Source organism: Stegastes partitus, unplaced genomic scaffold, assembly GCF_000690725.1.
Source record: "Stegastes partitus isolate 25-593 unplaced genomic scaffold, Stegastes_partitus-1.0.2 Scaffold91, whole genome shotgun sequence".
Taxonomy (NCBI): Eukaryota; Metazoa; Chordata; class Actinopteri; family Pomacentridae; genus Stegastes; species Stegastes partitus.
The window spans coordinates 578,916-590,843 of record NW_007577822.1 but is presented as its reverse complement, the minus strand read 5'-3'; the positions used below and the strand labels follow the sequence as shown (position 1 = coordinate 590,843).

Below are 11,928 nucleotides of genomic sequence, written 5' to 3'. Positions count from 1 at the left end.
GGCCTTTCATGAGCCAGATAGAGCAGACTCAGTCATGCAACTGAACTTTGCCATTTCACTATCATAGCATTCAGAAGAGGCTACGGAACATTCTATTGTCTGTACTGCTATTGCTAGCATTAGCCACCTGTTAGCAATGTCTAGCATCAGGGTTGAACTCAAACAGATGGTCAATATTTTCCTTAAATAACCCTGTCATGTGTCGTCATGCTCCGCTTTCTGACTCGTCAGGTGTAATTAGGCACAAATTATCCTGAAGCCTGGAAATCAGAGATGCTCATCCCTCATCCTCTCTCTTCTTGAGAACGAAACTGATTCACGCCAGACCCGTGTTACTCAGGCACATGAAGATGGAAAACAGTACTCGGAGGGGAGAAAACAAAAGCCTTTGGGTTCTTCCACTGAGTTAATGTTAATGTGGTTCCGACAATCTGGCAGACGGAGACAGAAAGAAACTGTCAAGCGTTTACTGGAGCAACCCGGCCAAAGGTTACAGTACAGTCCTGAGGTCTCACCACTGGGCGAACACAAACGGAGATAAAAATACATTGTGATAGCTGGACAAGGAAGGTCATTCATGTTTCAAAGCACGAAGAGCTCTCAATCCTCACAGAGCACCAGTGTACTGCCAAACACTCCATAGCAGCTTCACTTATACTGCTTTTTGTTCATCCATATGTGAAGTGTAGTTCTACCACTGCAGGTAAATGTTTGTCTTAATGGTGACAGGTGAAACAACACTAAAACTAACAAGGGATAAACCAGGAGGGATTTAACTTGTGCTCATCAGTTTTGGCAATATGTAAGAAAAACTAAAGTTATCTTACAACCAAGATGCAAACTCCATTATAACAATGACATCACAACAATGAACAGCTCAAAACCAGTAATTCAATGCGTCTACTAACACGTGTTATCTCTGCAGCCATCTACCATCGTCTGAAATGATTACAACACCCTTTAAAAATCTTTGCCTCTGGGTGACACATTTCCTGTTGCAACGATCACAGTGGGACTGGATTTGATATCAGGGGAATCTTGAAAACTACTCAATCATTTTATGCAAATACTTCAGAGCAGGGACTTTCTCAGAGAAGACACGAGGTCCGTAAGGTGCTGTACGCGACATTCAGAACCACTGAATGCGTGTCAGACCTAAACAAACGGGTGAGTCGGCCACACCTCCCCTCCTCCATATCAGCTCATAAACAGAAGGATTGGAAACATGAGAGCCGACAAAAAATAACCCAAATCCATAAGCCTACGCTCGCCTTGTAAAATACACCGAAATGCCATCGCAAGTTGCTGCAAGTAATGCTATCTCTCGGCCTAACCGGTCTCTCCTTTGTTCCCCTCGTGTCTGTGCCACTGTGGTGAAACCGAGAGCAAACGAGAAGCTTTCACAATGAAACAAGGGCACATAACTTAAGTAAATAACATCCACCCATCAATCACCTTTACACCACTTAATCCTCACTGGGGCCTATCCCAAGATCCCAGGCCGGGACATGAACCGGGGACCTTCTAGCTGTGAGGCTATGGTGCTAACAACCGAGCCACCGTGCTGATATTGTAAGTTTGAAAATTTAAAAATTAAATGTTTTTTGGGGTACCAGTCCAGAACTACATTCTTGTTTACCATGCAATGAGGGAGGTCCAGCATTATAAGACGAACACTTGCACCTAAAGAGAATTCCTTAATGCTAAACATGCCGTTTGTATGGCACGTCTTGCCGCTCCCCGCAAAAGAATAGTTTTCTAACAGCTGAACTGGGAACCACTCGGCCAATCGTTTGAAACTGGGTGCATGCATATTAAAAGTATAACCTGCAGAGTAAAATGTTTGTTAATTCATCTAACTTTTGAAGCAGGTTTTATCTGATTTGATTGTTTTTTCTATAAATGGAGTTTACAATCTTCCAGTGACCACTGAAAGTGCAGTTAAGGTTCTTTCTCCCCATTCATTTAGATAGAGGTCTCGTCCCATTAGCTGAGAGTAAGTGCCGAGATGTGTTAGGCAGATGTCTGGGGAGCGGCCCATATGGTCTCGGAGGTGGTCACTCCGGGTCAATTTATAAACACAGCGAGGGTCACCAGGGTCAAAGGGAGGGACTCACATGCACTAACATGCATTAACACACCGACTGCTCTCCGCTAAAGACTCCTCTCTGTCTGCACACAGCAGATAGCCATTTGCTGCTATATTAATGTTCAAAGTCTCGTACACAGAACCTTTAACAAATGAGGTAAAGACTGGGCTGACGTAGAACGGCCTTTGTCATCACTTTAACATCATTACAACCTTTTCAAAGCTGCGTCAGCGCTTTGTCTGGATGTGGCCATAGTAACAAGTGATGACTGATAAGGCTCAAACATAAGGTCCTTCCTGCTGTGGTCGTAAGATAAAGGGTGTGATGGCAAAAGGAGGCAGCGTTTACATAAGAAAATGCCAGAACACTTTAAACTGAATGTAAACGTTAAAGGTTTGTGCAGTTAACAAAATGAATAATGGGGTAATTAAACTCCACGCTGCCAAAAAAGCCTTGGATTCCCATCCATGATGACACGGCTCAGATAAAGGCTTATCTATGTATATATGTCTCAAAGTCCTATAGGGGCGAGATTGTGGGTTGATTAGCAGATAAAGGAGATCAATAGGTCACCAACAGTGATGTCACGGCACATCGAACCACCACAGTTTGGTCACCTGACTGCATTTATACCCCTCAGGTGATCTTCAGGGAGGATGCTTAACCATTAGGATTAAAACACTGAATGTGCTGATGTTTTAGAGAGAAACTGAATAAAAGACTTGTGTATGAAGCGGTTAACGGGCCCTTGTTGGCCAGAAACATTCCTCATGCCTCCAGTTGTCCAGGTTAGTGCACATTACAGCCATAACCGGTGTTTGTCTGATTAATACCAGCCATAGCTATTAGGAGCCCCTGTGGTCAGCGTGATAAAAATCATGATTAGAACCAATGCTGCACAGATTACACGGCCACGTTGTAATTATCTCAACAGAAAATTAACAGATTGCAATTACGATAACTGCCTTCATTAATCAGAGAAGCAAAAAAAAAAAGTCTCTCTCTCTTGCACACACACACCCACCTTGTTAAATGACTGATAATTCATCATTTAAGCCAAAAGTGATCAGCCACTTGTACTACCCAGCACTATACCAGTCCACATGCTGCCCTGTCAAGGTCAGTAACACACACACACACACACACACACACACACACAAGGCTGACTAACAAGTGGTTCAACAACAGCTGAGGGCTCAATATAAATATGAACACCTAATACTCATGACTGCTCTGTTTGTTGGCTAAAACGCTGGACTTAGCATTTGGCTCCTGAGCAACGTGGCCACCAGTGTGAGACCAGCACAAAGCGTGGACAGCGTGGACACGAGCGACACAAACACAGCTAGCAAACAAGTGCTGGACATAAACGCTTTATACTTGCCTGCCCCCACGTACTGCACGTCTCCCTGGATAAAACTAAGGCTCAGGACTAAAGTTAGCCCCGGCTTAAAGAGCCGCAGACTTGAATGAACTCCAGTAACCTTACGTCTGATGTGTGGTACGACATCGGTACGCAGGTCAACCCGGAGCCAGCTGGCGCACATGACGCACAGCGGAGCATGGAGGGCTTGCAGGGCTTTTTTTTTTTCTCAAATGAACCCACTGATACTTTGCCATCAACTCCTGCGTGGCCGAACTGTGCGCCTCCCCGGTGTCTCACCCTTAGCTCTGAATAAAGATGCTAAAGCGGACTGTGTGCACCAATGCGGCATGGCTGGGGCAATAAACGCTCCACTAGCCAGCACCATCCCTCGAATCCGGCCACTGACACGGCTTATCTCCGGACACACATGGCTTGGCTGCGGCCGCCAGCTAGCCGCCCGCCCGGTGCGCTCAAAGTGGCGAACACAGAAGCCCTTTACCTTCCCACACATGAGGGAATATAAGCAACCTGTGCGACCGTTGCTACAGGCTGGTTGACAACAGCTTAACCTGTGTGCAACTCATAAGGACAGAGAGCGGCTAACGGTACATGCTAGCATGCTAGGTTAGCTACACCGCTACAGCAAAGGGGGGATAACTGCTTCTGGGGGGGATTAATGGAGTCGGTTAGGAGGATTGCTAACTTGCCCAGAGAATGGCAACTTTTACCCCCACACATAGCACCCCATTCCTCTGTAAACAACCAGCTGACGGTGCAGCATGCTAGCTAGCCAGCCCCCCGCACCGTTAGCAGCGGAGCCAGTAACGGTACCCGGTCTTACCTGGAGATTATTCACCGGGGAGCAGGGCGACGGCGGCGGATCCAGTTACACTTCTTTCGCTGCTTTCTGGCCTTCGGGGGGCGTAAAATAAGTCTGCCGAGGAAGTCTCTCCCACTTGGTCCGCTCCCCGAAACGCAATAAAATTGACTTGAGGTAATGCGATTTGCAGGAGCGCTATTGTTTGTCGGTTAAAGCCCCACATTTCCTCCAAGCCCATCTGAAGGTGGCCTGTCCCACATCCGGTCCGGCCCCTCATTCATTTTCACACGGACAAATTAAATTTACTAATATGTGGGAAAACAGAGGACTCCTGTAGCCCTGCACCTGCCTGCATGTTTAAATACAGGTAAAATAAAAAGTAGTATAAATGGATTTATAGGCAGCCCTGTGAGGTCCCATTTTACTGATTCTACCAGCCTGTGTACTCACCAGTATAGTCCAGACTAGAGCTTAAACTACAGAAAAATATCTCATTATTTACACGTTATTATTGCAACATATCAGAATATATTTGTCTGAAAATGAGGGAGAAAAAAAACACAATAAGAGCTGCCATCTACAAGTACTTAAGAAATCCCTTAAGTATCCATTAGTTCCCTTAAACCCTTAGTTGTAGTAATATTTAATGAAAAAACAAAGAAAAATACTTTATTTGTCCCAGAAGGGAAATTCAATAATTCAAATAAAACACTACTGCATTTGACATTTCATGGCATTATTATTATTATTCTCTGGAACTATTTTTCCAATTTTGTCCACAACATTTACTCATTCTCTGCACTTTTTTTTGTTTTTATTACCAATGTGTACATATTTTCTTGCCTGTGAATCAGCGCGTAACGCTTGAGCTTTACAACCTTTTTCTGCAGACTGTGTGCCTGCAGGGCTGCTGTCATGTCAGTGGTTGTGTCACTTCCTGAGCAGGTGCACATGTCTGATTAACTTTAGACCTCTTTAGCCCTCTGCTGGCGTACATTCATAGCTGCACCTAAAACTGGAGGCCAGGCCAGCTGAGAAACCTTCTACTCATGCACCTCCTCCGTGGCCTCCCATGTGATAAATCTGGTCGATAACATGCATGTTGGATTGTACTTTGCCAAATTGAGAACGAGACGTGAATCACTCCCTATAACTAATCATTCCTTCTTTTTCACAGTGAAGTCTGGAGTCTGTTACGCGAGTCACCGTGTGCATACCGAGCACAAATAAGATGTGTTTGTAACTTTGCTGCATTCAGGTTACGGTTGAACAGGCACATCGGCCTGTCTGGGTATCTGGGCTAATGCTGGCTATTCATACTGGGGATTAGCGCTGTCAATACAGAGCCCTGTCACCTGGCCCTAATCACACAATATAGTAAGCACCTGGCAAGACAACTGAGATTTACAGACTTACTGTACTTACTTTTCTACATCATTGTTTCTTCTCTTCACAATCCATGAATAGGATCATGGTACAATTCACATGTGTGTTTATCTAAGTCTTCATATAGTCACTCAGGTTATTTTTGACCCTGATCAACCGTATTTCTTTCTATTTTTTCCCCCTTCATTTAAACTGGACTAGATTTTAATCCTCATGTTTATAAAAGATCAGAAAAAAAACCCTGTGAGTTGTCATTTGTATGCAGACTGTGAAAAATAACCTCAGGGAACAATTAACTTCTTCATGTGAACACCGTGTAGAACAGGTTCTAGTGCGCTCCTTCACCCACACTTAAAAGCAAATAAAGAAACACAGAGTTCATGCCCAGAGGAGACTCATTCTGAAACCTATAAATAAATAAATAAATAATAGATAAAAATAAAGAAATCGACTCGGTTTCAGTAAAAGATTAATAATTTATTATTTCTGTTCTTCTATTGCTCCACAGCAGAGCAGTAGCTCCAGGTTTGGCACTTGACGTTCTAACATTATGTGTGAGGATCAGTTATTAGCACAAAGAAGAAAAATAAAAACATTCACAACCGATGCTTGTAGCCTTCCTAACCCCGTTAAGGCTATTATACAGCGTGGTCTCCAGACTCTTTTCTTTGAGATATGACAACAGTCAAGACTGAAAACAATGATCATTAGTAAATATATTAAAGATTATCTGTGCAAATACCTCAATTTGAGATGTTAAGACATGGATCTAACACTTGCTAGTTCAAGAAAGCGTTGCATAATTAAAAACAACGAGGTGAAAAACCTTCTCAGAAAATTGATTAAAAGAAGAATTTTTGACATCAGCTATTATCACGATTATCATTAAAGTTCGTCGAAAATAAAACTAATCAAAGCAAAATGGAAAAATGAAACTAGACTGCATGTTAATTGCATAAGATGTCGACATATTTAAACATCTCAGCACTTCTAATGCATCCAGTGTGAACGTGTGTGACACTTTACTGGAAGTGATAAAACACCCAAGTGCATTTTAAGCACATTGCATGCATTCATTTCAGAAAAATATGAATATGTTGTGGCCTCAGCCGGTATGTTTTCATTGAGTTACAGACAGTATGTTGATGTGCTTATAATGCCTTGTGAGTGGCACACTTGAAGTACGTGTGATGCGTCCTGACTTAAAACAAGTAGAGGCGTGTTCATGCATACGTTACTGGTTTCTAGTCATCCTAACTGGAATGAGTTGTTTTACAGCAAGAACTTATTTTCAATCTGCTAAGGAGGCTTCAAGTACATTTACACTATCTTAAACCTAAACATAGTTGGCTGATGTCCTTTTTTTTGTTGTTGTTGTTTTGAATCGAGGGCAGAGGATGCCTACACAGGCCATAGTACAGACACATATGGCAGTGATACCAGTGTGTTTGTGAGCAGAAACGTACAGACAACAAATCCTGTTGACCACTTCTGAAGACATAGTTGGACTCCCTCAGAGGTTCTGTAAGGCAGAGACACGTGAAAATCCTACATGTGTCTGGCACACTGCCCGGACGAGAAGCAGATCTGAACCAGCACGATGCGAACGTTCACAGAAACGTTACCGTCTTCGTTATGAAGACTTTTGTAAAACTTTAGCGTGCACGACGACGGCCGGGTTCTCGATGTCGGCTTTGCTCTGAACCATCCTCAGCTCCAGCTGTGCAGGACTGGGCCTGTTCCCGGGGCCAGCCATCTCTGAAAGAGAGACGAGAGCAGTTCAAGGAAAGCAGTTTTTTTTATTCAGCTATAAGGCAGAGGATTGTGACGCTACTTGTTCGCCTCCTTCTAGCTAAATATGGGATTTAATCAACACTTAACGAGAGCACAAACAAATAATTAAATGGCCAACAATAGGGAGGGTGACGCAATCAGCTGAGATGTTGACAGTCGTCATCTGAACTATGCCAGTGGCCTCGACGTGATGCGAGCTATTGGTGGACGTACTGCTGATGATTGTTCGTGTACAGTATCAACAACAGACGGGAGCAATGAGTCAACAACCGGAAGACAAAGTAAAGAGACCTCGCGACAAACTGAAGTCAATCAACACACACAAAGCCTACCGTTGGCATAAGTCATGGTCCTCTTAATGACGTGGTGCATGACTGAGACAGTCTTTTCACAAGCAGCCTTTGAAAAAGACAAAAGGAAGACGAGAGTTCATTTATTAAACAAAGGAACAACACATTCAGTAGCTGTACATGCAGGACTCCATCTCCTTAAAATGGCTTCCATCAGTTTCTCACTGATAACACATGTGTGTTGCTGACCTTCAGGTCCTTGGGGTGATGGTGAGTCCAGGCTAACAACATGGCAGCAAACAGGTCTCCTGTTCCCACAAACACAGCGTCCACTTTGGGGATGTCCATGCAGATTTTCTGGTTCGTGTTGGTCCCATCTGCTTTTTCTGCAGTGAAATAAAGCAGTGATGATCACAGATAGCAAGGAGCATTAGTTATAATTGCATTTAGCAGCATCTTTATGTTTGTACATCTTTATGCAGGTCGTCTGTTTCACTACCTTTAAAGAGCATCTCAACCTCATAAAACCCAGAACTTTATCCTGTTTACCAAAAACCGTCAGACAGAACGCACACAAATGTTTTCTCACAAGAAACTCAAAATCAAAACTGGGTTACATCAAATCCCCAAATGTCTTCTCGAGAAGCAGAACGTGAGCTCTCTGTGAGGAGAAAGTTCTCCTGGTACTTTACTTGTTCTTTGGCTCCCAAGCGCCACCAGGAACTGGTCCCCATGTTTGGAGGGTAGGTCTGTGCTGGTGAGGACCACAGTCTCTGGACCCATTTTATGAAGCAGGTCCATCACCTGGAGGTCAGATCAGAAGGTCCCGTGTTCTCAGGTTGTGTACTTCTTGGTGTCACAAACTAATACAGCAAAGCAGGAAATGTTTACAACACTCACCTCAACAGCATCTTCCTCTGTGTTGATTTTCCTCCCAGTTAACAGCCTAGAGGAGAAACACAGCGTCACACATGTACCAGTGACAGACAAAAACAAAACACACTTCCTCACACAGTCACACACCCTGAAATTCTTGTACAGGGAAGGTAAGTATCATTTAAGGTGCACTTACTCGGCCTCAAATTGGTTCGGGGTGAGGATGTCGGCCAAAGGCACTACTTTGTCCTTGTAGACTGGCAGCAGGTTCTCTGGAACGTACTGCACCAGGCAGAAAAAAAACAATATCTGCTTTTACAAAATGTCAAAAATAACCTCCAATAACAGATTTAATACATAAATACGTAATAATTACAAATGAAGAGCTGCAGATGAAACAAATCAATAAAATAATTTATAAAGTGCTTCAGGGCTGCCACTAATGACTGTGTTTCTATCGATTAATCGATGGATTTATTAAGTTTATTTAATTTTAACCAACTGTATGTCAGCAGAAAATGTAAACAATACTAAATGCTAAACTGTAGGTTAAACTGGAAACTCCAATGATAGGAAAAAAATAAAAAAGGGTTTATTATTCACGTCTGTAACGCAACGCCAAAAGAAATCCAAGTTTCTAATAAACAATAAAAAGCTAGACGTGTATATTAAACAAACGTGAACATGGTGGATGTTTAACAAGCACTAATAAGCTAAAGTGACGCATTTTCTCAGACTTTAGGGGTTCCAAATTCTATGAAAATATGGCCAAACTGACAGCAAAGTCGTCGTTTTCATCTCATGTATGTGGTATAATATCAGCAGCACTGATAACGTGTTCCAGCTACTGATTCATAAACAGCTGAAACCAGAAGTTTACATACACAGAATTAAGACATATAACCGTTTTTATATAAAGAAAGCAGCGTGTGCCTTAAAACACATCCACAGGTGTGCCTCCAATTAACTCAGATGTTGTCAATTAACCTATCAAAAGCTCCCAAAGCCATGACATCATCATCTGGACTTTCCAAAACAGCTTGAAGGCATCTTAGTGGATGTAAACTTCTGACTTTGAAAAAAGTAGTAAAACATTCTTTCTCTCATTATTCTGGCGTTTAGCAAATAGAAATAATGTTGGTAATCTTGACTGACCTAAAACAGGAAACGTTTAGTTTGATTTAATGTCAGATAGTGAGAAAAAAACAAAGGTCGTATGTCTTTTGATAGAGTAGAAGAAAAACAAACTGTGGGACACTCACCATAGCACCTTGGTCTCCCATAACAGGATCACAAACTGTGGAGGAGAAATCTCAAAAATCAGCTTTGTAAAAACAAAACACTGTCAAGTTTCATCACTCAAAATAAAAACCCAGTCCGACACTCACCGTACACCAAGCTGGGGTTGGCCTTCTTCAGCTCCTGAATAATATCAACCACCATCTCCAGGAAGGATGTGTCCCTGCTGTACCCTTTGGAGGGAAAAACAATAACAATGAAGAGAAAACAACAACAACAAACAGAAAGTAGCTGAATCTACTGTACACTCATGTTTTTGACGCCTGTCTTCAAACATATTCTGTCGGCTGACGTCACAAAGCAGCTCAGATTTAAACACTTTGGGTCAACATGACGGTGATTTTGGTAAAATGAAGTAAAATGAAGCGCTCCCTCCATAACATCCACATCAGTTCACCCACGTCTACAAGGACACACCCCTTAGACTCACCTGTGAGGATGTAGTCATAGTGGTTCACCTTGTTGAGCTTGATGCCCTCATACAGCACGTTCAGCTCCTCTGCTGTCAGCACCTGTCCTTTCCAGTGGGCATAACCTGGGAGGAGAGAAAACAGGCCGTCAGCTTTTATTAACAGCACAAAGAAACAAATGGGTGGACAGAATATTATCTGTTCAGGATGATCAATAAACAAAGTGATGTTTTCACACTCTGGTGCAACAATATGAGACGTTTCAAGGACATCTTCTAAGTTGGGAAATGAGAATAATGTGTTCAGACCTTCTCAGGATAAACGAGGGGCCATGACACAAATGTTAGGACTAGTTTAACCATTGAAGACAGTATGATATTGTATTAGCCCGGCTGTGTATAAATGCACTTCATCCCCTCCTTGCTCTGTCCTTCCCTCCCCCCAGCTCCCTCTGCTGAGGTCCCTCTCCTCTTTGTGGTGTCCGGAGCCAAGCGTGGGCCTCCTCGCTCTCTGAATGGGAAGCTTGTATTCTGCCTCCCAGCTCCCTCCTTCCTTTGTCTCCATTTCACCATTAACCTAGAATGAACCCTCCAAAGCTGCTCTGACTGCAAATGATTGGACAGAGAGCGGACACAAACACACTTTGGTATAGCGGAGAACAGAGTTCACACGGAGCCCTGACTCGACCCCGAGCCGGCGAGCGGGCCTCCAGCAGCGAGGACTTAACGGAGAGCTCACAGCAAAGTAGAAACATGTGCTGTGGTTGGGGGTGTGTAAACGAAAGCCTCCGCCGAGAGCCAACATTTCTGAATATTAACACTGTTTACGCATAACTCGACCAGTCGGATTAGAGTCTCACAGTCGTGTAAGTTAGCCCAAATGTTCAGAACCGGACAGTTTCTTCTTGTCTCAGAGGAGCTGATGTTTACATTGATTGGAGGGAGTTCTGTGTCTCTGCCCCTGTGGTGGAAACACATTCTTCACATACTTTGGCTCATGAACCCCAAATAATAATCCTATCATCTCTGCAAGTGTCTTGAGCCCTCTAATTGCAACATGCTATTGTTTTCCTTAACATTTCCACTGGCTAATTGTGACTTCAGTACAGTGAAGGTCCCAGTCTGTGCCCCACATGTGCTACCATACACTTTAGTTTGTCTAAAAGTTAATTAACAGACAAAGTTTGAGTTGGTTAAAAGCTTACAAAGTTTTCTCTAGCGTCCCTGAAGTTAACCCAAAGTTTCCTCAGTTGTTTGTTTTGGTTGTGAAACACAGGCGCAAGTTAGAAAACATATAAAAAATGGTTTTGACGAGACAGTGGACGAAATATTTTGCTGTTTGAGGACCGTGTAGACGCCCTCGGAACAACGATAAGTGGTTTTTAATGACCTTCTAAATGACCATTAGACAAATCAATGCTGTCTTTACATCACAAAGGAAACAAGCTGGAGTTAATGGACTCGACGCCTGATGGATTGGCTTATGGAAGACTCATAAACGGAAACGCTAACCAGCTCCACAGATTCCTTTAGGCCTTCAGCTCACACTGTGGGTTGTGTGAGTTGTGTCTTTGGACTCATGTCTCAAGTCTAAACTA

At 43.1% G+C, this 11,928-nt stretch overlaps 2 protein-coding genes across 3 annotated transcripts in view; both read right to left on the bottom strand.

Annotated features, from left to right (window-relative positions):
• Nucleotides 1-4,516, bottom strand: part of agpat3 (1-acylglycerol-3-phosphate O-acyltransferase 3) — a 19,367-nt gene extending 14,851 nt beyond the window's left edge. The window contains exon 1 of one of the 2 annotated variants that reach the window (XM_008277195.1): nucleotides 4,298-4,516. The gene's annotated coding sequence lies outside the window, so the exon portion shown is untranslated. Of the gene's footprint in view, nucleotides 1-3,474; nucleotides 3,552-4,297 lie in introns of those variants that run through there. The other variant, XM_008277196.1, reaches the window with a different exon arrangement.
• A 1,602-nt stretch (nucleotides 4,517-6,118) lies between these two features.
• LOC103353978 (pyridoxal kinase-like) overlaps nucleotides 6,119-11,928 on the bottom strand; it is an 8,986-nt gene continuing 3,176 nt past the window's right edge. Inside the window, exons 3-11 of the mRNA XM_008277194.1 lie at nucleotides 10,352-10,456; nucleotides 10,011-10,094; nucleotides 9,885-9,919; nucleotides 8,819-8,904; nucleotides 8,647-8,692; nucleotides 8,439-8,550; nucleotides 7,996-8,132; nucleotides 7,789-7,855; nucleotides 6,119-7,420 (exon numbers count right to left, since the gene is read on the bottom strand). Coding sequence (XP_008275416.1) covers nucleotides 7,296-7,420; nucleotides 7,789-7,855; nucleotides 7,996-8,132; nucleotides 8,439-8,550; nucleotides 8,647-8,692; nucleotides 8,819-8,904; nucleotides 9,885-9,919; nucleotides 10,011-10,094; nucleotides 10,352-10,456 — 797 coding nt within the window. The 3' untranslated portion in view covers nucleotides 6,119-7,295. The remainder of the gene's footprint in view (nucleotides 7,421-7,788; nucleotides 7,856-7,995; nucleotides 8,133-8,438; nucleotides 8,551-8,646; nucleotides 8,693-8,818; nucleotides 8,905-9,884; nucleotides 9,920-10,010; nucleotides 10,095-10,351; nucleotides 10,457-11,928) is intronic.